General features: G+C 44.6%; 2 protein-coding genes across 3 annotated transcripts; one reads left to right on the top strand and one right to left on the bottom strand.

Annotated features, from left to right (window-relative positions):
• Positions 1 to 1,446: 1,446 nt before the first annotated feature.
• On the bottom strand, positions 1,447 to 7,813 carry LOC109733881 (receptor-like protein EIX1). Its single transcript, XM_020293094.4, has one exon. It carries the CDS (start codon positions 4,735 to 4,737, stop codon positions 1,663 to 1,665), a length of 3,075 nt encoding a protein of 1,024 aa, XP_020148683.3. The 5' UTR covers positions 4,738 to 7,813; the 3' UTR covers positions 1,447 to 1,662.
• Positions 7,814 to 9,523: 1,710 nt separating this feature from the next.
• LOC109733880 (BTB/POZ and MATH domain-containing protein 1) lies at positions 9,524 to 18,187 on the top strand. Of its 2 annotated transcripts, XM_020293092.4 has the most exons (3): positions 9,524 to 9,775; positions 9,889 to 11,135; positions 17,720 to 18,187. In XM_020293092.4, exon 2 carries the CDS (start codon positions 9,896 to 9,898, stop codon positions 11,120 to 11,122), a length of 1,227 nt encoding a protein of 408 aa, XP_020148681.1. In that variant the 5' UTR covers positions 9,524 to 9,775; positions 9,889 to 9,895; the 3' UTR covers positions 11,123 to 11,135; positions 17,720 to 18,187. The 2 variants fall into 2 exon arrangements, with proteins under 2 accessions (XP_020148681.1, XP_020148680.1); XM_020293091.4 differs by lacking the exon at positions 17,720 to 18,187 and having other exon boundaries at positions 9,889 to 11,392.
• The last annotated feature ends 9,720 nt before the right edge of the window (positions 18,188 to 27,907 follow it).

A 27,907-nucleotide genomic window follows, 5' to 3' on the forward strand; every position in this document is an offset into this window, starting at 1 on the left:
GGTCTGCCTTCTGGGATCGTTGCTTCCCCTGGCGAAGCGCTGCCGCGGTTCTCCCTCGCCGGTATGCTTCCCTCTGCCACCCAGATCGAAACTATCTTCTCGGACATTTCTTTATTGTGTCATATCCTTACACACCCGTTTCGTTCAACTTTCAAGTTTAACAGTTTCATGCGCAAGTTTAACATCTTTATGCAGGGCTGTGGTTAAAACATATGTAGTTGGGCTTAACCTTTAGAGTAACAACAGTTTATTCGGTGTAGGAAAAAACAGCCGAGTCAAAGGAAAAGTTCCTTACCGTCAACAAAGAATGGAAGAAAAATTCCCATGCTCAACTGTACTCTATATAAGTTGATCTGTAGCTTGCCTTCACTGCAAGTATAGATTTGCTAATGAGATGGAAGATGATCATAATATGCATGGATAGAATGCGAATGCTTTCGGTGAAGAAAAATAAAGCAGATCTGTAGCTTCCCTTCACTGCAAGTATAAACCATTTCTGCGCAAATTCGTCATAGTCTTCTTCCTCAACGATGTACTGCTCTACAGTCCAACTTGGGGCGACCACCTCACCCACCTTCGAGCAGTGCAACAACTTCTTCAGCAATCTCAATTATATGCGACAATGTCAAAATGCTCCTTCGGTCAGTCGAGCATTCAGAATCTCGGCCATATTATTTCGAATGCTGGTTTGTCTACCAATCCAGAGAAAATTGCAGCAGTGCATAGTGGTTTGACTGGATAGAGGAAGCCACTGCCGCACTTTTAACTCTGAAGAAGGCCATGATGAGCACGCCTGTTCTTGTGCTGCCAGATTTCTCCGCACATTTCACGGTGGAGACGGATGCCTGCGACACTGTGGTCGGTGTCGTTCTCTAGCGGTGCGGCCACCCAATTGCGTACTTAACCAATGCCTTGGGCATTCAGAACTAACTTTCGATATACGAGAAGGAATTTTTCGTGGTTATCATGGCTGTGGACAAATGGCGCCAATACATCCAACGCGGCCCCTTTTAGATAATCAGTGAACACAAGTGCTTATGCATTCTAGGCGAACAACACCTCACCTCTGAATTGTAGCGCAAGGCCATGTCAAAGTTTGTTAGGCTCCTATCTGAATTCAAGTACAAGCGTGGCGTTGATAATGGGGCCACCGACTCCCTCTCTTTCATTGGTCATCGCACATGTTAATGGGGCCACCGACTCCCTCTCTTTCATTGGTCATCGCAATGTTAGACTATCCACAGTATACTACCCGTACAGCCCATGTATATGGTCAAGACTGTACGCCCCTTTCCACCTGTTACTGTACCATGACCGCACTTTGTACTCATGATATAGGAGTAGTTGATTACATATTTGCATGCCACAACTTCCCAATACAAGATGATAATTTCAAGGAGTGCATGCTTTGATATGTTCCAGAAACAGAACTAGACCATCAGGTACTATAATGTTCAGTATTTTCTCCTTTTAATGTCAACACAACAATATTATTCCCAACCAGAAGAGATTACAGACACATGAATAGGTAGCTTGTTGCATTGTTGCTCACAAATCATAAACAGGCAGTACTAATACATTACTTGTTTATAGAATCACCAAGCCACGTAGTTTAGATTACAACCCAAAATGCTCCTGGCTGTAATAAATTACTAGCACCGTTTAGTTTGTTGGGGTTGCCTTCGTCGTCATTCTTGCCCAATTTACGACCGCAAGCACGTATAGCGCATCACATTGCTCATCAAATAATAGGAAATAGGAAGTCCTCCATGTTTTCTTGAACAAAAGGGAGCAGAACACCACCCAGAGGCCAACCACGAAACCCACGCTTAGTCCATAATAGAGTGTCATTATCTCTGATCCTTCCTTGCTTATTGAGAAGTGGCTTTGTACCGTACTTCCAGAGCAGCTCTTCCGAAGAGGAGGACCGCAGAGACCAATGTTGCCAGTGTACATAGATGCTGGATTGGTAGGGTTGAGAGCATCCAGCTGGTGGCCCGAGGGTATTCTTCCTGATAAGTTGTTGTATGACAAGTTTAGGTAACTTAGTGATGTTAGATCAGATAGGCTTGAAGGGATTTCACCAGAAATCTTGTTATCTGAGAGGTCAAGTGATTCCAATGAGTGCATAGAACCAATGTTCTCTGGGATTTTTCCAGTCAAATGGTTCCTAGACAAATTCATGTTCACTAACCCTGTGGTAGGACCTATTCTTTTGGGGATGCCTCCAGTTAAATGGTTGCAGGACAAATCTAGATTCACCATGTATATGAAGTGACCAGTATATTCACGCTGTTGTCCTTTTGTGACTGCAGATATGCTCGCGTATGGATCAGGCCCTAGACTGTCAGCTACTTCGTCGGAGTTACCGTAAGGCACGGATGGATTGTACACAAATTCTATTTCTGCGATATCATTAACACCATCCATGTTAAGCAGAGACTCAGGTATATTTCCTGAGAGGTTGTTGTGTGCAAGGTCCAAATATTGGAGACGAACAAGTCTTCTAAGCTGGCTAGGTATATAGCCAGAAAACATGTTGGACCTGAGACGCAAAATACCCAGATGGGCTAATTTCTCACCAATCCATGCTGGTATGCTTCCAAAAAACTTATTTTGCCCAAGATCAATGAACGTTAGTTCTGGGCAATTCTGTAATAACAAAGGGAATTCGTCAGAGAGGTTGTTGTTGTTGAGCCTCAGAGTTTCAATTGACATAGGCTCAGTTGATGTATTAGAGTTAGAATCGGTAATTGGAGACGCTGTATCAGGCGAGACCATGCTTGATCTTGATGCCATATATTCTGAACATTGAGGGAGCTGACCTGTTATCATGTTGTTTCCAATGTCAAACAATTTCAAGGACTTCATTTGGCATATTGATGTTGGGATCGTGCCTGTGAAGTAATTGTCAGAAAGAACCAGAGCATCTACGGACAATGGTGATCTGATATTTAATGGTAGTGGCCCTGACAGAGAGTTTCTAGAGAGATCCAAAGTGGTTATATTCGGAGGTATTTGTTTTACTGAGCCAATGAATTGATTTGAGCTGAGATCCAGTAAAGAAGCTTCCATTTGTCCAAGAGTAGCTGGTAGGCTGCCGCTAATGTTATTATTTGAGAGGTCCAAAATTGCAGCCTTTGAAAAAACAACCCAAAACCAATCAGGCATGGTATCAGCTATGCTGGCATTGGACATATAAAGTTCGGAGATATTCTCCTGCCATTTGAGCCATTGAGGGAATCCTGGCCCAACACAACATGATTTCAATCCTAATATCTGCAAGCCGAATGGAGGGACCCATTCAGAGTTCCACTCCATGGTAAATGAATTTGCAGATAAGTGCAGTTCTTGCAAATGTGGAAGCTTGGAGAAGTGTTCTTCAGTGATCAGCCCACCCATCTGATTGTAGCGGAGGTCAAGGTAAGTCAAGTTAGAAAGATTGCCTATCCCAGTGGTCAGATTTCCTGTAAGCCCATTGAAAGCCAGATTAAGGGTGATCAAGCTAGTCATGCGGCTGACTGAATCTGGCAGGGAGCCAGTTATGTTATTATGATCCAGAAGCAGCACCTGCAACTTACTCAATGAACATTTTGGCAACCTCTCGATGAACCCTGTCACATCCCCTTCAATTTCATTCCATGTCAGGTCAATTATTTTCAGATTGCAAAGATTGATCAGAGTATCTGGTAACATTCCCTTTACGAAGCTCCCACTCAGCTGAAGGATTTCAAGTGCGCTCAAGTTTCCCAGTTCTGCGGGCAGCACTTCATCGATCATGTTCTCTTCAAGATTCAGATGTTTCAGGCTGGTTGCACCCCAAACGAAGGCAACACTATGAAATGTTTCAAATGAATTGAAAGAGAGGTCTAAGGTCTTGAGCCTAGTGAGATTTGTGTGGGGAGCAGAGTGGACTGTGCTATTGTTCGGAGGGAGCCAACAACCAGTTAGCCTGAGGACCTCAAGAAAGGACAGCATGTTCAGTGTATCAACCCAACCAGTTACTGTGCTGAGGTTCACAGAAGTCATGTCAAGATACTTGAGCGAAGAGAGTTGTCGTAGCCATGAAATATCTTTGGAGTACAATTGATCATAACCAGATGCCAGATCAAGATATCGCAACTTCGAGAGATTACCAAGCTGATGGGGCACTGGACCAGAAAAGTTCAGGCCAGAGAGGTTGAGGTACCGTAAATCATGAAGAGACCCTAAGAAATCTGGAAGGCGGCCTCGCGGCCCCGTAAGATAGTTTACACTGAGGTCTAAGTGTTGCAGATGCTCTAGATCTTTCAATGAAGAACTTATCTCGCCTACGAGGAATCCTTCGTGAAGGTCGAGCTTGACGACATGGCCAGTTCTGTTGCTGCACCTGACGCCCATCCACCGGCAGCAGTCCTGCCCGTGCCATGATGAGAAGAGGCTCAGGCTATCATCGTCTACCATGCCTGCTTTAATGGACAACAGGGCTTCCCTCTCCCTGGCGATGCAGCCCCTTCCATGCCCCGATGTATCATGAGGTTTGTGGGCTGTGGTTTCAGTGAGCAGGAGCAGGAAGACTGCAAGTGCAAACATGGTGGATTGGGATCTCAAAACCAGCTTCTGTTTCTTGAGGTCCTCAGGCCTCTTTGTTGGTTTGATATATGGATGGTGGTCTTCATTTTGTGAAGTGAGGTGTATCTCGTCATTGAAAGTTGTCACCATTAGAGGAGAAAAATGCATGTTTAGTCTACATCTCATACAGGGACAGGTTTTATAACGATTTGACTATTTCAGATTTTCAGGTTTTATAATCACCACACAGTCGTCTGAACAATTGCATCCCTGCTCAAGGGATCAAGGCGAAAGATCGAGCATTTAATTAGAGCTTACTGGGATTGACCAAGTTCGGAAAGGATGACAAGAAGGGACTTTATTTCTTAAACAGTGATGGTAGCGCCTCAATAGTGTGTTTTTCATATCATAGAAGAAACATCCATGGTTTGTTTCCTTTCCCTTTTCGTTTATTCTTCTAACTTTTGTTTTTCTTCTTCTTTTCATTGTTTTTCCTTTTTTTACGTTTATTCTTTTCTGCCTTTTCTTTTTTTATCATGAATATTCATACTGATTAAAAAAATGGTTATGGTGTGTTAAAAATAGCTATGGTGCATTAAATATCGTCATCGTGTATTAAAGAATATTCATTCACAAAAAATACATTAAAGAATATGTGCTGTGTATTAAAAATCTTAAAAGTTTATAAAATGTTCATTGTTTTCTATTTTTAAATAGTCATCATATATTGAAAAATCATTGCCATATATAAAAAATGTGGTTTATTAAAAAATGTTCATAGTGTGAATTAACAAATATTCATCATGTATTAAAAAATGTTCGTTGTGTATTAAAAAGTTTTTACAATTTATAAAAAATATTCATCGTGTATTAACAAAATATATGCCGTGTATTAAAAATGTTCTTCATGTATTCTTTTTTCATCATGGCATTAAAAAAATTTCAGCGCACATTTTAGAAAATTTCATCATGTATTATTTTTCAATAGTCGTTGTGTATTTAAAACAAATGTACATCATGTATTTAAAAAGACGTTCATCGGGTATTAAAAGTGTCCATCACATGCTAAAATGTTTTCCTCGTATTTAAAAAATATTCATCGTCTATTTTCACACATTTTATCTTTTATTTTAAAAATATGTGAATATTTTTTAAACAAATAGTAAAAGGAAATAAGGGAACATGAACAACAACAACAACAAAGCCTTTAGTCCCAAACAAGTTGGGGTAGGCTAGAGGTGAAACCCATAAGATCTCGCAACCAACTCATGGCTCTGGCACATGGATAGCAAGCTTCCACGCACCCCTGTCCATAGCTAGCTCTTTGGTGATACTCCAATCCTTCAGGTCTCTTTTAACGGACTCCTCCCATGTCAAATTCGGTCTACCCCGCCCTCTCTTGACATTCTCTGCACGCTTTAGCCGTCCGCTATGCACTGGAGCTTCTGGAGGCCTGTGCTGGATATGCCCAAACCATCTCAGACGATGTTGGACAAGCTTCTCTTCAATTGGTGCTACCCCAACTCTATCTCGTATATCATCATGAAAAATGAAAAAAAAACTTAATAAATATTAAAATAAAACGAAGTGAGAAACATAAAATGAAAATAAAAATCTTACTATCTTGCATCAGTGCGTCATGTATACGAGCATAGCAACCCACGCTAGGTTTCTCATAGAGGACATAGCGCTCAAGCACTATTGGCCATGGCTCATGCAAGCGCGCCATGGGCTGAGTCTTCCTTAACACTCACAGTAAGCGCTGCCCCGCATCGAAGTACATAAATAGTAGTATTGCTCAAAAAAAGGTACTCCCTCCGATTCATATTCATACTAAAGCAGCGTCAATTAATATGGATACGAGGGAGTACATAAACAGTATTGCTACTAGGGAAAATAGTACTCCCTTGAAGTACATAAATAGTAGTATTGCTCAAAAAAAGGTACTCCCTCCGATTCATATTCATACTAAAGCAGCGTCAATTAATATGGATACGAGGGAGTACATAAACAGTATTGCTACTAGGGAAAATAGTACTCCCTCCGATTCATATTCATACTAAAGCAGCGTCAATTAATATGGATACGAGGGAGTACATAAACAGTATTGCTACTAGGGAAAATAGTACTCCCTCCGATTCATATTCATACTAAAGCAGCATCAATTAATATGGATACGAGAGAGTACATAAACAGTATTGCTACTAGGGAAAATAGTACTCCCTCCGTTCCAAAATATATTGCATATTTCGTTTTCGAAAAGCCAAACATATCTATGTTTGATGAAATTTATGGAATAAACTATAAACATCTAAAATACCATATAAATATAATATAAAACTACACTTAATGATGAATCTAATGATACTAATTTCACATTGTGGATGTTGATATGTTGTTTCCTTAAACTTGGTCAAAATAGAGGGAGTATTACTACTAGCAAAAGAAAATGGATTCTCTCGAAGAAAAAGCAAAAGGAAATGGATTCCCTCGTGAATCCAGGTACTCTTGCTGTACTTCTCTGCATCTCGCACCTGTAGCTACAGTGTCTACTTCGACCATCTGTGCAGTTAACTGTTCCTTGCTGTTTTCCAACCATTCATGCATAAAAAACCATAAAAACAACAAAAAGGAAACAGTGAAAAAAAATTGATCCAAAACTAATGGGAACGAAAACACGGTAAAGAGTCACAAATGAGTTGGCCCATATAGTTTGCGTGAGCTCGGGGTTTGCGATTGGCCGCCCCTAGACGCGCTACTTCTTGAATAGGAGTGGCCACAGGCTCCTGTGCGGGATGATAGTAGGACGAGGACAGACGATGGTGTGGGAGGAGAGGTGGGCGGAAAGTATATTGACCTTTTCTTAGCATGTATGTATAACTTGCATATATTCTAAGTCAACATACTTGCAAATCGTGTCTTCATGGAATGGGCTGTCTGAAAATTCAGGTGCAAGTGTCAAACTGAACTGCAGTTGCAGTGGTTGTCAAGAAAAAAAGAAGAACAGATGTATAGATGTTTTTCTTTACTTTCGTCCAATAAACATCTCTTGGTCAAGTGTCGGTGGAAACTTTGGGAGATGGTCATAAAATTTATATCTTCCTCTGGATGTTGTTTCATAGTAATAACTTCCACTAGATGACTTGTTCTTTGAATGTGCGATTCTTGAAATATGCACTATGCTGATGCTTGTTCTATTAGTGATTCGTTGGTGGCTTAATCCTGACACTAACATGCACTGGTGTATTGCCATCGGCCTCTATTTTCCAGGGAGAAGAGCAGTGAAGAGCACTGTTGCATTCACTATGTTTCTTTCAACGGAAGCGCTATGCTGTGATGTATAGTAAAAACCGACTCCCTGTGCTGCTTTGATGCTGTGATATACTAGTAAAATGCTTCTTCTTATGGTGTGCAATTAAAAGGCTAGCTAGCGGTTTCTGTCAGAAATTCCAGGGCAATGCATATGTATTTTCCTTCCTTGCTGGGTATCAGAATGTCAGTTTGCAGAGGATTATCACTCTCGTATGTTTGGGAGACTCAGAATGGAGGTAGACATCAGAAGTGCTGTCATGCCTGCATTGCATCTTACTCCCTCCGTCTCATAATATAAGAACATTTTTCAAACTAACATGGATTGAAAAACATTCTTATATTATGGGACGGAGAGAGTACTTAATTTTATCTTTGAACTGACATTTGTTACTAATGTTGACACCCTGCTGCTGCAGATTGCACTTGGCCAACACAGGATCTGACCATCTATCCAAACTGATGGCCAACAGATTCATTCCTGGAGCTACCTGTTTCTATGCTACTCCCTTCATTCCATAATATAGTGCGCTCGTGCTTTCCGAGATCTAAATTTGACCATAAATTTAACCAACGAGACCGACTATGGCGGAAGCAGAAATTATACCATTGAATTCGTATTTTTAATATGAATTCAGTGGTATAACTTTTGCTCCCGCCGCAGTCGATTTCGTTGGTTAAATGTATGGTCAAATTTAGATCTTGAGAAGCGTGGGCACACTATATTGTGGAATGGAGGGAGTACTTACGATCATGTAAATTCTATCGTCTCAGGGAATGATAAATTCAATTATTTGTATTGGATACCTGGAAACCATTATTTTTCTTTGCATTCGATAAATATACATACATCAATGTTTCTTTTCAATGGAGCATTGTTTACTGGACCTAGAGTAAGTCTGGGTCATCACGAGCAGATACTTCTGAACCACCTGTAACATCCAAACTTCTGGGGTTTCCGTAATATAGTGAAAAATGTTTGCGATTTTAAAAATATTAATGAATTAAAAAAATCGTCTGATTTTTAAAAAAAATCCTGGATTGCAAAAAATAATCACGAATTAGAAAAAAATACAGAAACTTTAAAATGGAAAAATAAAAATGAAAAACTGAAAAAACGAAAGAAGGATAAAAAACCATAAAAATAAAAAAAGGAAACAGCAAAAAAAAATATTGATCCAAAACTAATGGGAACGAAAACACGGTAAAGAGTCGCAAATGAGTTGGCCCATATAGTTTGCGTGAGCTCAGGGTTTGCGATTGGCCGCCCCTGGACGCGTTACTTCTTGAATAGGAGTGGCCACAAGCTCCTGTGCGGAATGATATTAGGACGAGGACAAATGATGGTGTGGGAGGAGGGTTGGGCGGAAAGTATATTGACCTATCGAAAACACTGAAGGCGAAGATCATGAGTTTATATTAATACAATGGTATATTTCTTCTTAAACTCAAACTATAAAATTTGTATTTTTGTGATCTAACAACAGGTCAAGTTGTGTTTGGCACCCCCACAAAATTCAGCTCGATTGTTAGTAATAAATAAATAAATATTCAGCTCGATTTATACCAAACAAATAATATGCCTTGAGTGATGGGCTTTGCAGCTCGTGGACTCAAGCCCAATAACGAACGTGGTGAGAGTTAGCCCTAGGAGAGCTCTAGCTCTAGGCAGGCCCAGGTCGCACACACGGGACCAGCCGGCGGCGCAGCGAGTGAGCGGCGGCGGCGCGAGCTCTGTCTCCGGGGAGAAGCTGCATCGGTGCCGCAGCCAGTGGGGCAGCGGCGACTCCGTGCGTAGCGGGGTGTGCCCAACTCTGCTTTCGGGGAGTGGAGCTCGTCTTCGTGCGGCCGCCGGCGACCTCCGTTTGCTCGGGGGTGACCAGGTTTGCTCCGGCGACCTCCGTTGCAAGCCTAGGTTCGCCATCCATCCCAACTCCAAACTCTGAAGCTTAGTTTTGTCCAAGTTTTGCACATCAATTGGGAAACGATTTCCAGAGTGGAATGTGAATGTTGACTGATTTTCTACAGGTCCGCCATGTCGGCCTTCACCGGCGTCTCTATCGCCGACGGCAACAGGCGGTGCTTCTGCGAGACGTCGGCCGTGGACGCCCGCGGGGACAGCGGCTACCACCTGCTCATGATCACCGGCTACACGCGCACCAAGGAGCTGATGTCCACGGGCGAGAGCATCACCGCCGGTCCTTTCAATGTAGGAGGCCACGATTGGATGATTGAGTACTACCCCAATGGCGAGAACCCGAGCTGTGCCGGCTTCATCTCGCTCTTTCTAACCTTTCACTACGACGCCGATATCGATGAGGGAGAGCCTGTGGAGGTCAGGTTCAGTTTCAGCCTTGTCGACCAGGTTGAGAAGCAGATGCCGACGTACATTCGTGGAACTGGTGAGACTCGCGACTTCTCCACCGCTACTTCAATCTGGGGGAACGACAGGTTTATGAGAAGAGACGCCCTTGAACAGTCTGCGGACCTCAAGTATGATTGTCTCACCATCCGGTGCGATGTCGTGGTCGTCAGCAACAGCAAGGTTGATGATGCCGGTGGCCACGGCGGCGCCGAGGCGCTCATGCCGGACATACACCAGCATTTCAACAGTTTACTTCAAAACAAGGTGGGTGCCGATGTGGCATTCCAGGTTGGCGGCGAGACATTCGCCGCACACCGGTGTGTGCTTGCTGCCCGATCCACAGTGTTCATGGCACAACTCTTTGGCCCCATGAAGGAGGCGTCCAACAGTGTCATACAGATCAAACACATGGAACCAAAGGTGTTCACGGCTTTGCTTAGCTTCATCTACACAGACTCATTCCCTGACATGTACGAGGACAACATTAAGTTGTGTGAAATATGCAAAGATACGGGACAAGGACAAGAAGATGAAATGTCTGAAGCTGTGGACCAAGGACAAGATGGGGAAGCGGCAGGGGATGACATGGGGCTGCTGCAATGGCTGCAAGGTTTGTTTGTAGCGGCCGACCGGTACGATCTCCAGCGGCTCAAGTTCATCTGTGTAAAGCAGCTGTCTCAGCGCATAGGTGTGAGCTCTGTGGCGTCCACCCTTGCTCTAGCCGAGCAGCACCACTGCCGTGGATTGAAGGAGGCGTGCTTGAAGTTTATCCAAGTCCAATCTCCCCCGTGTTTGCAGACACTCATGACGAGTAATGGCTGGGGGCATATTGTCACGACCTATCCCTCTGTTTTGAACGAGCTCATTGCCATGCTTGCCTCGAACCAGAGGAAATAACACTCTGGATACGGTACGCATCTTCCTTAATTAGACCTAAAGTGACATTCTTTTGCATATACAGGCACCTCTACAGAGATTGTAGTATGTGTCTTGTTTTTAATTGTCTCGTCATGTACTAGTTTGCATGTATGACGAATCAGAAAAATCCAACATATGGGTAAATTGTCTCTTCATGCAATGGATGGTCTGTAAATTCAGGTCTGAGAGTCAACATTGATATGTGTTGCAGCAATGAGCAATTTTCTCAGCTTGTTCTATCATCATATATTTCTCTGTGCATAGTGTTGTGTACAGTAATGTCATGCCTTCCCTGTCATCTAAAACCATTTTCTAACGATTATCAAGAAAACCAAATGTAGATAATTTTGGGAAGGCATTTTATAAACCAGGATTTAGGAAAAAAGATTGGATGACAGGACAGAGGTCACCAAGATTTCTGGTAACAGCGGTAGTAATCCAGTACCCAGGAATTAGTCTTCACCTGGGTGCTTGCTGTTCTCCTCGGCTGCCCCACACCCCTAAGGAGAGAAAAGGTCGGAGCTCGGATTTGATGAATGATGTCAATTTCAGCGATGGTAAGCTGGGGAGAGGTTTGAGTGCATGGACAGTGGGTATACTTTGTCTTCACATGATAAATATCTTTTGGTCAAGTATGTCCAAAGCTTTGGGAGTTAGCCATTCATTCCTTATAAAATCCATATGTTCCTTCTTTTGGCTGTTGTTTCATCATAAGCTTGTCAATAGAGACAAGTTAGTTATTAGACAACAAGTTGATGGCAAAACCTGCTTGCTTTTCAATGAGCCTGAATTCTTTATTTGAATGTGTGATTTGTAGACATCCCTAATCTGAGTTAGCCATGACTTTGAATTATTTATGGTTTACACGATGCTGATGCGTGTTTTCCACCAGTCATTCATATGGTCCTGGCATGCACTGTTGCATTAACATCTTTACTCGAGCATCTTACCGTCAGTGACCATAGTATGTCTGTCTTGCTTTTAATTGTCTCATCATGTAATTTGCCTATACGCTGAATCAGAAAAAAAAAATCCAACATATGGGTAGATTGCCTCTTCATGGAATGGATGGTCTGTAAATTCTGGTGTGAGAGTCAAGAGTGGTCTGCATTGCAGCAATGTGCAAGTTTCCAAACTAGTCATTTTATATTTCTCCGTGCATTGTGTCGTATATTGTAGCTATTGCCTTCCCTGTCATTTAGAAACCTTTTCTAGTGGTTATCAAGAAGAACAAATGTAGATGTTTTTGGAGAAGCATTTTATGAACCTGGATCTAGGGAAAATAATTTGGAGGACAAGACAGAGGTCACCAAGATTTCCTGTTACCCCCATAGTAGTAGTGATCCAGTACCCAGAAAATAAATTCTCCTGGATGCTTGCTGTTTTCCCACCCCATGTGAGAGGTGTTAGAGTTATAATATAAGTCATGTACCCCTTTGTATTTATCCCGTTGTATAAGGGGTTTCCTGCATATGTTCCACACCTGTACATGTATATATATCGGCCTATGGCCTCATGGGAATACAAGTTGCATATTTTCCTAACATGGTATCAGAGCTAGGTCAATTTTTTGCACGCTGCAACTCATGCTGATTGATCCGCCCCGCGACACCATTGTCCTCTGTGGCCGCCGCTCTATGTCCCCGTCGCCGCTGCCTCTCCTCCCGACGTATCATGAGGAGGCTCTTCAGACGTATCATGGTGCTTTGTCTGTTTACACCCAGTGGCTTGATGATGATGCTCGTGCTGCAGCTGTTCTCACTGCTAGTGTTCTGCCTCAGTTTGCTTCTGAGTTTCTGGGTCTTCCTACTGTCTTTCAGATGTGGACCTGTCTTCGTCAGCGCTATGAGCCCTCTGGTGATGCCTTATACCTTTCTGTGGTTCGTCAGGAGCATGCTCTTCAGCAGGGTGACTCTACTGTTGATGACTTTTATGCACAGAGTTCTGCTATCTGGCGCCAGCTTTATTCTCTCCGCAGTGCTGGCTGTCGTACTTGCCCCTGCTGCCAGGCTGTCCAGGCCAACTTGGAGTTTCATCGCGTCTACGAGTTCCTGTCTCGGCTCCGTAAGGAGTTTGAGCCCCGGCGTGCTCAGTTGTTTGCTCGTGGCCGTATTTCTCTCATGGAGGCACTTTCAGAGATTCGTGCTGAGGAGACTCGCTTACGTGGTGCTGGTTTGCTGGAGGTTCCCTCTGTGCTCGCTACTCGGGCTTCTTCCACTCCACCTGCTGCACCGCCCCATTCTCGCTCGAGTGCTCCGCCGCTCTTGCCCACTCCTTCTGGAGGCTCAGGTCGCCCCCGTCCACATTGTGACTACTGCAACAATGATGGTCATATTGAGTCCCAGTGCTACACCAAGCGGAAACACCTGCGCAAGGCGCGATCATCCTCCTCAGGGACTTCGTCATCTCCCTCGACAGCTTCTGCCATTGCTTTGACTGAGCAGGATATTCTGAGACTTAAGCGTCTGCTTGCGGCTTCAGGTTCTTCCTCGACGGGTACTGCTGGTTCTGTGACTGATGCTTCCCGCACTGAGCACCCGCCCTCTACACAGTCAGGTACATCCCCATGGGTTCTGGAATCTGGAGCTTCTTTTCATATGTCTTCTCATTCTTCCGCTTTGTCCTCTCTTCGATCGCTGGATTCTCCTGTTCATGTTTTCACTGCTGATGGTACTCCACTTTCTGTTGCTAGTAGAGGCCATCTTTCCACTCCTTATTCTGTTCCTGATGTTGCTCATGTTCCTCGACTTACCATGAATCTGTTTTCTGCCGGTCAACTTACTGATTCTGGTTGTCGTGTCATCCTTGATGTTGACTCTTGTTCTGTCCAGGATCGTCGCACGCACACTCTGGTTGGGGCTGGCCCTCGCCGCCGTGATTCTCAGGGTCTTTGGGAGTTGGACTGGCTTCATGTTCCTTCCGCTGCCACCACCATCGCCAGTCCCTCCGCTGTTGTCGCCTCTGTTACTGGTTCCTTCAAGCAGTGGCATCATCGACTTGGTCATCTGTGTGGTTCTCGGTTATCGTCTTTAGTTCGTCGAGGTCTTCTGGGGTCTGTCTCAGGAGATGTCTCTTTAGAGTGTCAGGGTTGTCGTCTTGGCAAGCAGATTCAGTTACCATATTCACATAGTGAGTCAGTGCCTAAGCGTCCTTTTGATTTAGTCCATTCTGATGTATGGGGTCCGGCTCCTTTCGCTTCGAAAGGTGGTCATAAATACTATATTATTTTCATCGATGATTTTTCTCGTTACACATGGCTTTATTTCATGACTTCTCGTAGTGAGGTGTTGTCTATTTATAAGCGTTTTGCTGCCATGGTTCATACTCAGTTCTCTTCACCCATTCGTGTTTTTCGTGCTGACTCCGCTGGCGAGTATATCTCTAAGATGTTGCGTGGTGTCCTTGCTGAGCAGGGTACTCTTGCCCAGTTCTCTTGTCCTGGTGCTCATGCTCAGAATGGCGTGTCTGAGCGCAAGCATCGTCACCTTCTTGAGACGGCTCGTGCGATGATGATCGCCGCCTCTCTTCCGCCTCATTTTTGGGCCGAGGCTATCTCCACTTCTGCCTATCTCATCAACCTTCAGCCGTCCGCTGCTTTGCAGGGTGGTGTTCCTTTTGAGCGTCTTTTTGATCGTTCTCCCGATTATTCGATGCTTCGCTTGTTTGGTTGTGTTTGCTATGTTCTTCTTGCCCCTCGCGAACGCACCAAACTGACCGCTCAGTCTGTTGAGTGTGTCTTCTTAGGCTACAGTGATGAACATAAGGGCTATCGTTGTTGGGATCCTATCGGTCGTCGGATGCGTATCTCTCGAGACGTGACTTTTGATGAGTCTCGTCCTTTCTACCCACGCCCATCTTCATCGATTTTTTCTGTGGAGGATATCTCTTTCCTCACTTTTCCTGACTCACCTATCACCCCCGTCGCGCCTGTGCCTATTCGTTCCACTCCCTCTGCTTCTCCACCCCTCGTCGATTTGCAGCCACCATCTTCCCCGGTCTCCTCACCTAGCATGTCCCCGGATTCTACACCTTCATCTCCGGTGACCTCTTCGTCGCCACCCCCCGATTCTACCTTGGCGATTCCTCCTTCTATTGTTCCATCTTTTCCTCAGCATTACACTCGTCGTTCACGACCTGTGGATGCTTCCTTGGATGAGTCGTCCTCTTCCTCTCAGCCTACTTATGGCTTGCGTTCTCGTCCTCGTCCGCCTGTTGATCGCTTTGGATTTCCCACCGCTGGTGCTGCTGTTCTTGAGCCGACTTCTTACCGTCAGGCTGTTGTTCATCCTGAATGGCAGTTTGCGATGGCAGAGGAGATTGCTGCTCTTGAACGCGCTGGCACCTGGGATCTTGTTTCTCTTCCTCCCGGAGTCTGTCCCATCCCTTGTAAGTGGGTCTACAAGGTTAAGACTCGCTCCGATGGTTCTCTTGAGCGTCACAAAGCTCGTTTCGTGGCTCGTGGTTTTCAGCAGGAGCATGGTCGTGATTATGACGAGACTTTTGCTCCTGTGGCCCATATGACCACTATTCGTACACTTCTTGCCGTTGCCTCTGCACGCCACTGGTCTATATCTCAGCTTGATGTTAAGAATGCCTTTCTTAATGGTGAGCTGCGTGAGGAGGTGTACATGCAGCCACCCCCTGGGTATTCTGTTCCTGATGGCATGGTCTGTCGTCTTCGTCGTTCTCTCTATGGCCTTAAGCAAGCCCCTCGCGCCTGGTTTGAGCGCTTTGCCTCTGTGGTCACTACTGCTGGTTTTTCAGCAAGTGATCATGATCCAGCCTTGTTTATTCACCTTCCTCCTCGTGGTCGGACTCTTCTTCTTCTCTATGTTGATGACATGGTCATCACTGGGGATGACCCCGAGTATATTGCCTTTGTAAAGGCCCGTCTTAATGAGCAGTTTCTTATGTCTGATCTTGGACCTCTTCGCTACTTTCTTGGGATTGAAGTCTCTTCTACCTCTGATGGCTTTTTTATATCCCAGGAAAAGTATATCCAGGATCTTCTTGCTCGTGCTGCTCTTACTAACGAGCGCATTGTTGAGACTCCTATGGAGCTCAGTGTTCACCTCCGTGCTACTGATGGTGATCCTCTTCCTGACCCGACGCGTTATCGTCATCTTGTTGGCAGTCTTGTCTATCTAGCTGTCACTCGTCCGGACATCTCTTATCCGGTTCATATTCTGAGTCAGTTTGTCTCTGCTCCCACATCGGTTCACTATAGTCATCTCCTTCGTGTTCTCCGATATCTTCGGGGCACGATCTCTCACCGTCTATTCTTTCCTAGCTCCAGTTCTTTACAGCTTCAGGCCTATTCGGATGCTACGTGGGCTAGTGATCCTTCTGACCGCCGTTCACTTTCTGCTTACTGTGTTTTTCTTGGTTGTTCTCTCATTGCCTGGAAGACCAAGAAATAGATTGCAGTTTCCCGTTCGAGTGCTGGAGCTGAGTTGCGAGCCATGGCTCTTTTGACGGCAGAGGTGACTTGGTTATGGTGGTTACTTCAGGATTTTGGTGTTTCTGTCACTACACCGACTCTGCTCTTATCTGACAGTACAGGTGCTATTAGCATTGCGCGCGATCCTGTGAAGCATGAGCTCACCAAGCATATTGGTGTTGATGCTTTCTATGTGCGCGCTGCTGTGCAGGATCAGGTTATTGCTCTTCAGTATGTGCCTTCCGAGTTACAGTTGGCAGATTTCCTGACGAAGGCCCAGACTAGAGCACAACATGGCTTTTATCTCTCCAAACTCAGTGTTGTTCATCCACCATGAGTTTGAGGGGGGGGTGTTAGAGTTATAATATAAGTCATGTACCCCTTTGTATTTATCCCGTTGTATAAGGGGTTTCCTGCATATGTTCCACACCTGTACATGTATATATATCGGCCTATGGCCTCATGGGAATACAAGTTGCATATTTTCCTAACAAGAGGAAGGTCGGAGCTCGGAGATTCTGCAAAGTCAAATGTTATACCTTTGCCCTATACCCAAAAATATGACTATCATTCTGGCGTATTTTGAAGCACATATGAGTGATTGCTGTCAGTTTCGGTGATGAAAAGCTGGGGAGCATATCTTTTGGTAAAGTCTGTCCAAAGCTTTGGGAGATAGCCATTCCCCATGAAATCCATTTCCTCTGGATGTTGTTTCATAATGAACTTCTCAGTATAGACAAGTTAGTTAATACTCCCTCCGTCTGGAAGTACTTGTCATTAAAATGAATGTATCTAGATGTATTTTAATTCTAGATACATCCATTTTCATCCATTTATGCGACAAGTATTTCCGGACGGAGGGAGTAGGTAACATGTTGATTACGAAACTTGCTTGCTTTGCGACAAGCCTGAATTAACATATGTACATGCATGATCATTTTTCTTTTTTGTTGAAGTTGTGATTTCTGGACATCCCTAGTGTGAGTTAGCCCTGACTCTGAATTATGTATGATTTACACGATGTTGATGCGTGTTTTGTGTCAGTCATTCATACGGGCCTGGCATGCACTGCTGCATTAACATCATTACTCGAGCGTCATGTTTATGGGTGATTTGGAACATGTTTCTGTTTTCAGGCGAAGCAATGCAATGGAGAGACTTGCACTATGTTTGGGATGTTGTGATGAGGTAGGTTAGGTATGCTCACTCCTGGACAAAAAAAAGCTGTGCAAGTGCAAGCACAAATCACTCACTGCTGGACCGACGATTTTGGACCTTGGATGGAGAAGAAAAGAAAAGAGGAGAATTGCGCCTGACGGATTTCTTGGCCGGATTGTTATGCGACAGATGCCGAGCACTCCCTGTATGTACCTCCCTCAAGGCCAACACATTCCCTCCCAACTGGAAAATGTAATAGGGACCCTGCCTGAATCACTACTGGAGGGAGTAATGGTCACTTTTGCTTTGATGTTGTCTGGCTCTAGGCCTCTGATGGTGATGTAAAAACTTCCCACTAGAGACGACATTAGCTATTAGACGACTTGTTCTTTGAAGGTGTGATTCTTGAAATATGATGATCTGGGCGATGATGCTGATGCTTGTTCTATCAGTGATTCATTGCTGACATGCACTGGTGCATCGCCATCAGCCTCTGTTTTCTTTCAGGGGAAGCAGGGCAGTGGAGAGCGCTGTTTCATTCAATATCTATGTTTCTTTCAGTGGAAGTACTATGTTTACATCTCATTTGACCATCCATCCAAACTGGTGACCGACGCTGCTGCTATCCCTCGATAGCAGTAGTGCGGGTCAAACCGCGCTACTGATAAGAGTTAGCTGTGGCGCCGTATCAGTAGCGCGGCTACCTGCGCTACTGCTAAGCATTTAACCCACGCTACTGCTAGGCTTTTCCCTAGTAGTGGTATGTTTAGTGCGCAGAATGACGCCTCGGGAGGCGCGCCCCAGCCACTAGTCAACCTGCAAGAGTCTTTGTAAGTGCATCTAGTGCCACCCCTAGTTGGTTTTGGAGTATTGACGACAAACTTGTTGAGGGACTAATGTGTTTGTGAGAATTGCAGGATAGCACAGGTAGTAGTCCCTTATTGATTCGGTTTACGTACCAGAGATGACCCCTAAAAATATGTGAAGACATTGAAGACAATGGTGGTTCGTGAAGACATTCACAGTGAAGATTATGACATGAGAAGACATTCATGTGAAGACTATGGAGTGCGAAGATATAGTTGTTTCGTAGTTTCCTTTTCTTCTTTGTTGAGTCATAGGAACCACCGTACTATTAAGTGGGGTCCAAGTGAACAAAGTCAGAGTGACTGAAGTGATGCTCAACCAAATCCTATGTCTTCGAGCGAAGACAATGAGAGCAAATCTTATCCAGAGCTGGATGAGTCAGCTTTACTTGTAGCCCAAGTCAAGCTGCCGCGTGTGTTTGAAATCCGACCGTTGGACACATGTCAGTTCCTTAGTGACCCAGGGTCATTTCGGACAAATCAGGTCGGGTTTCCTCCTGGTTATAAATAGCCACCCCCTACACCATAAATTGGTGGCTGCTCAGAGTTAGTACACGGCTTTTGTCGTTTGAGAGCAACCCACCTCCGAAGCATTTGAGAGAGAGAGAGATCCTTGCGAGGACAAATCCCAAAACACCCAGAGCCAAAGAGTGTTAGGCATCACTGAAGTCTTTCTGTCCGCGTGATCTGAAGACTTGTTACACTTGAGGACCGTGAATCCTCCAGCCGGTTAGGCGTCGCGTTCTGAGCATCCAAGAGCCGTTGTGGATCACCGGTGAACGAAGTCTGTGAAGGTTTGGAAGTCTACCTTGAAGACTTACCAGAGTGATTGGGCGAGGACCGGGTGTCCTTAGCTCAAAGGGAATAAGGTGAAGACGCGGTCTTCTGAGTTAAATCTCAGCCTCCCTAACCAGACGTACAGTTGTCACAGCAACTGAAACTAGTCTACCAAATCCTTGTCTTCACCAAGCAACTGGTTCTATCCTCCACTTCCCTTTACTTTACAGTTTGTCTTCGTGAAGTCATTGCCTGCTTGTCTGATCTGATTGACTTCACTGAGTGAAGACTATTTACTGTTTGGCTTCATACTGTCTTCCATCCCGATCCATACTACCTAGCTACTGATAGTCTTCGTGCTTTCACTTCATTGCTTACTTGACTATGGCTTGTCTAGTGTAGTCTACCTTCCATTGCATACCAATAGGTTCATTTCTACTGTTTCTCTTAAAAAACCTCGTGTTTTGAAGACTTCCATAAAAATCGCCTATTCACCCCCCTCTAGTCGATAACTAGCACTTTCAATTGGTATCACAGCAAGGTGCTCCCTTATTCTGTGTGATTCGGTTTAACCACCTGGAGTTTTAGCTATGTCAACTACAGGGATAATCAACGTCTCTGCTGCGTGCCCAGTCTTCGATGGCACTGATTACCCCTACTGGAAGAATAAGATGCGCATGCATCTTGAAGCCATTGACGTCGACCTCTGGTATGTCGTCAAGAATGGCGTTCCCAAGGTCGGTGAAAGTGTCACCGCTGCTGATGTCAAGAGGTTCATTCAACTGGATTCGGCTGCCAAGAACATCATTTGTGGTCATCTGACTAAAGGACAGTATGGCTGTGTGAGTGCACTGGAAACTGCGAAGCTAGTCTGGGACTAGCTCTCCAAGGTCAACGAAGGCGTCTCAACTCAGTGAGATTCAAGGATTGATGTTCTTCACAACCGCTTCAAGAGAAACGACAATGAGAATGTCCAGCTCACATTTGATCGCCTCACTGATATCACAAATGAGCTTCGCGCTCTTGGCGTCGTTGAGATCACCAAGCACGAAATCGTCAAGAAGCTACTGAGATCACTTGACAGCTCATTCGACACCTTGGCCCTGATGATTCAAGAACGTCCTGACTTCAAAGATCTCGACCCGTCTGACATACTTGAGATGCTCAACACACATGAGTTCCAGTTATCTGAGAAGAGAGACATCTATGGCCCCAACTATGGCCGAACTCGCGCTTTGAAGGTAAAGGTTGTTTCCTCATCTGAAGAAGAATCTGACTACAGTTCTGGTGATCCTGAAGACATTGGAAAGGAGCTAGCTATGCTCGTGAAGAAGTTCCAGAAGTTCTCCAAGAAGAAAGGGTTCAGAAAGTCTTCAAGATCCAGCTCAAAAAATGATGAAGCTTCTACTCGTGACCACAAGAAGAGAACATGCCACAAGTGCAAGAAACTAGGTCACTACATCTCTGAGTGTCCTCAATGGGACAATGAGACCAAGAAGAAAAAGAAGAGCAAGGAATATGATTCTGATGACAAGAAGAAGAAATCCTCAAAGTCTTCATCAAAGTATTCATCTCACAAGAAGAGCTTATCCAGCAAGGCTCGTGCGTTTGTTGGCAAGGAGATGGATTCAGAGGAGGAGTCTGCTTCTGAGGAGGTGGAGGTGGAGTCTGAGGAGGAGTCTGATTCAGGCGTGGCAAGCCTGGTGCCAAGGTAAACTCACGCAATGCTTACTTTCAAACATCTAGTGAAGATGACTCTGAATGTGAATCTAAACCTAGCTACAAAACACTTGCTAAAATTGCAACTGAACAACAAACTGCTATGGAACATATTCAAAAGTTGCTAGACAAAAGCGATGACCTGTTGGACACGGAAATGACTCGAACTCAGTCCCTAATTGAAAACATTAAAAATCTTCACGTTAAGTATGAGGAACTTGAAAGTCGTCATGAAACACTCTCAGCTACTCATGAGAAGCTTTCCTATGATTATCTTCATAGGAAGCAAGAACTTGAGAACCTGAGAGTGACTCATGAAGATCTTCAAAAGGAGAAGGAGTCACTCCGCGCTCAACAGATCAGCTCCGCTGAGGAAGGTTTTGAGCCACCATGTCTAAAATGTCTTGAGCGTGATAATGCTGTCTCTGTTGCTGAATGTTCAACTGCTGCTACTGTTGCAATATCTTCAACTGCTGATGTGGTAACTAACCCCTCTACTGAGGATACCACTACTATTGTTGATGAGAATGCCAGCTTGAAGACATTGCTTGAAACAGGGATGTACAAAAGCCTCAAAGGGCATCAGACACTATGTGATGTCCTCAAGAAACAAATTCTGAACCAAAACCCTAGGAAAGAGGTGAAGGAAATATGCCCTAGAGGCAATAATAAAGTTATTATTTATTTCCTTATATCATGATAAATGTTTATTATTCATGCTAGAATTGTATTAACCGGAAACATAATACTTGTGTGAATACATAGACAAACAGAGGGTCACTAGTATGCCTCTACTTGACTAGCTCGTTGATCAAAGATGATTATGTTTCCTAGCCATAGACATGAGTTGTCATTTGATTAACGATATCACATCATTAGGAGAATGATGTGATTGACTTGACCCATTCCGTTAGCTTAGCATTCGATCGTTTAGTATGTTGCTATTGCTTTCTTCATGACTTATACATGTTCCTATGACTATGAGATTATGCAACTCCCGTTTACCGGAGGAACACTTTGTGTGCTACCAAACGTCACAACGTAACTGGGTGATTATAAAGGTGCTCTACAGGTGTCTCCGAAGGTACTTGTTGGGTTGGCGTATTTCGAGATTAGGATTTGTCACTCCGATTGTCGGAGAGGTATCTCTGGGCCCTCTCGGTAATGCACATCACTTAAGCCTTGCAAGCATTGCAACTAATGAGTTAGTTGTGGGATGATGTATTATAGAACGAGTAAAGAGACTTGCCGGTAACGAGATTGAACTAGGTATTGAGATACCGACGATCGAATCTCGGGCAAGTAACATACCGATGACAAAGGGAACAATGTATGTTGTTATGCGGTCTGACCGATAAAGATCTTCGTAGAATATGTGGGAGCCAATATGAGCATCCAGGTTCCGCTATTGGTTATTGACCGGAGACGTGTCTCGGTCATGTCTACATAGTTCTCGAACCCGTAGGGTCCGCACGCTTAACGTTTCGATGACAGTTATATTATGAGTTTATATGTTTTGATGTACCGAAGGTTGTTCGGAGTCCTGGATGTGATCACAGACATGACGAGGAGTCTCGAAATGGTCGAGACATGAAGATTGATATATTGGAAGCCTATATTTGGATATCGGAAGTGTTCCGGGTGAAATCGGGATTTTACCGGAGTACCGAGGGGTTACCGGAACCCCCCCGGGGGCTTAATGGACCATAGTGGGTCTTTGTGGAGAAGAGGAGAGGCGGCCAGGGCAGGGCCGTGCCCCCCCCTAGTCCGAATAGGACAAGGAGAGGGGGGCGCTGCCCCCCCTTTTCCTTCCTCTCTCCCTCCTCTTTCCCCTCCACCCTAATCCAACTAGGAAAAGGGAGGGAGTCCTACTCCCGGTGGGAGTAGGACTCCACCTGTCGCGCCCCTCCTGGCCGGCCGCACCTCCCCCCTTTTGCTCCTTTATATACGGGGGCAGGGGGCAACCTAGAGACACAACAATTGATCATTTGATCTTTTAGCCGTGTGCAATGCCCCCCTCCACCATAGTCCACCTCGATAATACTGTAGCAGTGCTTAGGCGAAGCCCTGCGTCGGTAGAACATCATCATTGTCACCGCACCGTCGTGCTGATGAAACTCTCCCTCAACACTCAGCTGGATCGGAGTTCGAGGGACGTCATCGGGCTGAACGTGTGCTGAACTCGGAGGTGCCGTGCGTTCGGTACTTGATCGGTCGAATCGCGAAGACGTATGACTACATCAACCGCGTTGTGCTAACGCTTCTGCTTTCGTTCTACGAGGGTACGTGGACAACACTCTCCCCTCTCGTTGCTATGCATGACCATGATCTTGCGTGTGCGTAGGAATTTTTTTGAAATTACTACGTTCCCAACAGTGGTATCAGAGCCAAGTTTTATGCGTTGATGTTATATGCACGAGTAGAACACAAGTGAGTTGTGGGTGATATAAGTCATACTGCTTACCAGCATGTCATACTTTGGTTCGGCGGTATTGTTGGATGAAGCGGCCCGGACCGACATTACGCGTACGCTTACGTGAGACCGGTTCTACCGACGTGCTTTGCACACAGGTGGCTGGCGGGTGTCAGTTTCTCCAACTTTAGTTGAACCGAGTGTGGCTATGCCCGGTCCTTGCGAAGGTTAAAACAGCACCAACTTGACAAACTATCGTTGTGGTTTTGATGCGTAGGTAAGAACGGTTCTTGCTAAGCCCGTAGCAGCCACGTAAAATTTGCAACAACAAAGTAGAGGACGTCTAACTTGTTTTTGCAGGGCATGTTGTGATGTGATATGGTCAAGACATGATGCTAAATTTTATTGTATGAGATGATCATGTTTTGTGACCGAGTTATCGGCAACTGGCAGGAGCCATATGGTTGTCGCTTTATTGTATGCAATGCAATCGCCCTGTAATGCTTTACTTTATCACTAAGCGGTAGCGATAGTCGTAGTAGCATAAGATTGGCGAGACGACAACGATGCTACGATGAAGATCAAGGTGTCGCGCCGGTGACGATGGTAATCATGACGGTGCTTCGGAGATGGAGATCACAAGCACAAGATGATGATGGCCATATCATATCACTTATATTGATTGCATGTGATGTTTATCTTTTATGCATCTTATCTTGCTTTGATTGACGGTAGCATTATAAGACGATCCCTCACTAAATTATCAAAGTATGTTCTCCCTGAGTATGCACCGTTGCGAAAGTTCTTCATGCTGAGACACCACGTGATGATCGAGTGTGATAGGCTCTACGTTCAAATACAACGGGTGCAAAACAGTTGCACACGCGGAATACTCAGGTTAAGCTTGACAAGCCTAGCATATAACAGATATGGCCTCGGAACACGGAGACCGAAAGGTCGAGCGTGAATCATATAGTAGATATGATCAACATAGTGATGTTCACCGTTGAAACTACTCCATCTCACGTGATGATCGGACATGGTTTAGTTGATATGGATCACGTGATCACTTAGAGGATTAGGGGGATGTCTATCTAAGTGGGAGTTCTTAAGTAATATGATTAATTGAACTTAAATTTATCATGAACTTAGTACCTGATAGTATGTTGCTTGTCTATGTTGATTGTAGATAGATGGCCCGTGCTGTTGTTCCGTTGAATTTTAATGCGTTCCTTGAGAAAGCAAAGTTGAAAGGTGATGGTAGCAATTACACGGACTGGGTCCGTAACTTGAGGATTATCCTCATTGCTGCACAGAAGAATTACGTCCTGGAAGCACCGCTGGGTGCCAGGCCTGCTGCTGATGCAACTAACGACGTTAAGAACGTCTGGCAGAGCAAAGCTGATGACTACTCGATAGTTCAATGTGCCATGCTTTACGGCTTAGAACCGGGACTTCAACGACGTTTTGAACGTCATGGAGCATATGAGATGTTCCAGGAGTTGAAGTTAATATTTCAAGCAAATGCCCGGATTGAGAGATATGAAGTCTCCAATAAATTCTACAGCTGCAAGATGGAGGAGAATAGTTCTGTCAGTGAGCATATACTCAAAATGTCTGGGTATAATAATCACTTGATTCAACTGGGAGTTAATCTTCCGGATGATAGCGTTATTGACAGAATTCTCCAATAACTGCCACCAAGCTACAAGAGCTTCGTGATGAACTATAACATGCAAGGGATGGATAAGATGATTCCCGAGTTCGTCAAATGTTTATGCTTCACATTTCCCTTGGTGAAGCCTATCCCCCAAACTGCACTGTTGGGTACGACACCAAAGGCTTCTGAGTGGATTATGGACAGTGGATGCACTAACCACATGACTAGTGATCGAAGTCTTCTTATGGATTCAACCCTACGTCCGTCTGACAAGAGTCACATCACATTTTTTGACACTGGTAAAAGCAAGATATTGGGCTTAGGTAGAAATGCAATCTCAAAGGATCAACACATGGATAAAGTGATGCTTGTTGAATCCCTTGGTTTCAACGTAATGTTTGTCTCAATGCTTTGTGATCTAAACATGATTGTGATATTTGGGAAATATCATTGCCTAGTGCTTATGGAATCTGACGAATAGTCTTCGAAGGGTATCGAAAAGACAATCTGTATATGGTAGATTTCTCCGCAGGACCACAGCTGACCGTATGTCTTCTAGAAAAAGCTTCAGAGTGATGGCTCTGGCATCAGAGGCTAGGGCATGCTGGCATGAGGAACTTGTACACTCTTGCGAAGAGGAAGCATGTCATAGGAATCGAGGGCGTCAAGTTCAAGAAGGATCATCTATGTGGTGCCTGCGAAGCTGGAAAGATGACTACGGCCAAGCATCCCTCGAAGACAATCATGACGATGACACGCCCCTTCGAGTTGCTTCACATGGACTTATTTGGCCCTACTTACTACTCTACCCTTACTACCACTGCTTGTCTCTATGGCTTCGTCATTGTTGATGATTACTCGAGATATACATGGGTGCACATAATTCTCTACAAGAATGAAGTGCAGGATGTCTTCAGACGATTCGCCAATTGTGCCATGACCAACTATGGCATCAAGATCAAGCACATCAGAAGTGACAACGGCACAGAATTCAAGAACACCGGCCTCAACACTAATCTTGATACATTGGGCATCACACATGAGTTCTCAGCTCCAGTTCCATACACACCTCAGCAGAATGGCATAGTGGAGCGCAAGAACAGAACCCTCATTGAGATGGCACAGACGATGCTTGATGAGTACAAGACTCCAAGGAAGTTCTGGCCTGAAGCCATTGATAATGCATGCCACGTCATCAACCGTGTTTATCTTCACAAGTTTCTAAAGAAGACATCATATGAGCTCCTGACTGGTAAGAAGCCAAACGTCAGCTATTTCAGAGTATTTGGTGCTAGGTGCTGGATCAAGGATCAGCATCACACTTCAAAATTTGCACCGAAAGCACATGAAGGTTTTATGCTTGGCTACAGAAAGGATTCGCACTCCTATAGAGTCTTCAACCTCTTTCACTACAAAGTGGTTGAAACTGTGGATGTGCAGTTAGATGAGACTAACGGCTCGCAAAGAGAGCACCTGCTAAATGTGCTAGATGAAGCTACACTAAGTGAATCTATCAAGCTTATGGGTACTGGAGAAATCATACCTTCATAAGCACAGACTGAAGAGGAAATCATCATTTCTGCACCTAATCAGCCCGAAGACACTGCTCAGCCTGAAGCCAATGATGAAGATGAAGACAATGATCAGCAAGGGTAGAATCTTCGTCCAGTTCATCCTTGCGTTGCAAATGAAGTGCAGATTGAGAAGATAATTGATAGCATCAATGCACTTGGTCCACTCATTCGTTCAAGAGCAACACAACTAGCAAATTTCTGTGGGCACTTTGCATTTGTCTCTATATCTGAACCCAAGAAAGTTGATGAAGCCTTCATGGAACCTGAATGGATTCAAACTATGCAAGAAGAGCTTCAACAGTTCGAGCTGAACAATGTATGGGAGCTAGTTAAGCGTCCAGATCCTCACAAGCACAATATTATCGGCACCAAATGGATCTATCGGAACAAACAAGATGAGCATGGACAAGTTTTCAGAAACAAGGCTCATCTCGTTGGTCAAGGCTATACACAGGTTGAAGGGATTGACTTCGATGAAACATTTGCTCCCGTGGCTAGGCTTGAAGCCATTCGCATACAGCTAGCCTATGCCAACCACAACAACATTCTTCTGTACCAAATAGATATAAAGAGTGCCTTTCTCAACAGCAAAACTGAAGAAGAAGTGTATGTTGCACAACCACCTGGTTTTGAAGACCCAAAGCATCCTGACATGGTATACAAGCTCAACAAGTCACTGTATGGCCTCAAACAAGCCCCTCACGCTTAGTATGACACACTCAAAGACTTCCTAAAGAGCAAAGGCTTCAAACCTGGTTCCCTAGATCCCACTCTTTTCACGAAGACATATGATGGTGAACCGTTTGTATGCCAAATCTATGTGGATGACATTATCTTCGGCTACACTGACAAGAGATACAGTGATGAGTTTGGGCATATGATGCAAGAGCAATATCAGATGTCCATGATGGGTGAGCTGAAATTCTTCCTTGGTCTTCAAATCTGTCAGCAGAGAAATTGCATCTTCATTTCACAAGAAAAATACCTCAAAGATTGCCTGAAGAAGTTTGGAATGCAAGACTGCAAAGGGTACACGGCGCCAATGCCAACCAAAGGCCAATTGGGCCGCGACGACAATGGTAAAGAGTTCGATCAAAAGGTATACCGCTCCATGATTGGTTCTTTACTCTACTTATGTGCATCTAGGCCTGACATAA

This window comes from Aegilops tauschii, chromosome 5 (genome assembly GCF_002575655.3).
Source record: "Aegilops tauschii subsp. strangulata cultivar AL8/78 chromosome 5, Aet v6.0, whole genome shotgun sequence".
NCBI classification, from domain to species: domain Eukaryota; kingdom Viridiplantae; phylum Streptophyta; class Magnoliopsida; order Poales; family Poaceae; genus Aegilops; species Aegilops tauschii.

Excerpts from the sequence above, each read along its gene's own strand:
- LOC109733881 (XM_020293094.4), bottom strand. The coding sequence starts at position 4,737 with ATGAGATGTAGACTAAACATGCATTTTTCTCCTCTAATGGTGACAACT.
- LOC109733880 (XM_020293092.4), top strand. The coding sequence starts at position 9,896 with ATGTCGGCCTTCACCGGCGTCTCTATCGCCGACGGCAACAGGCGGTGC.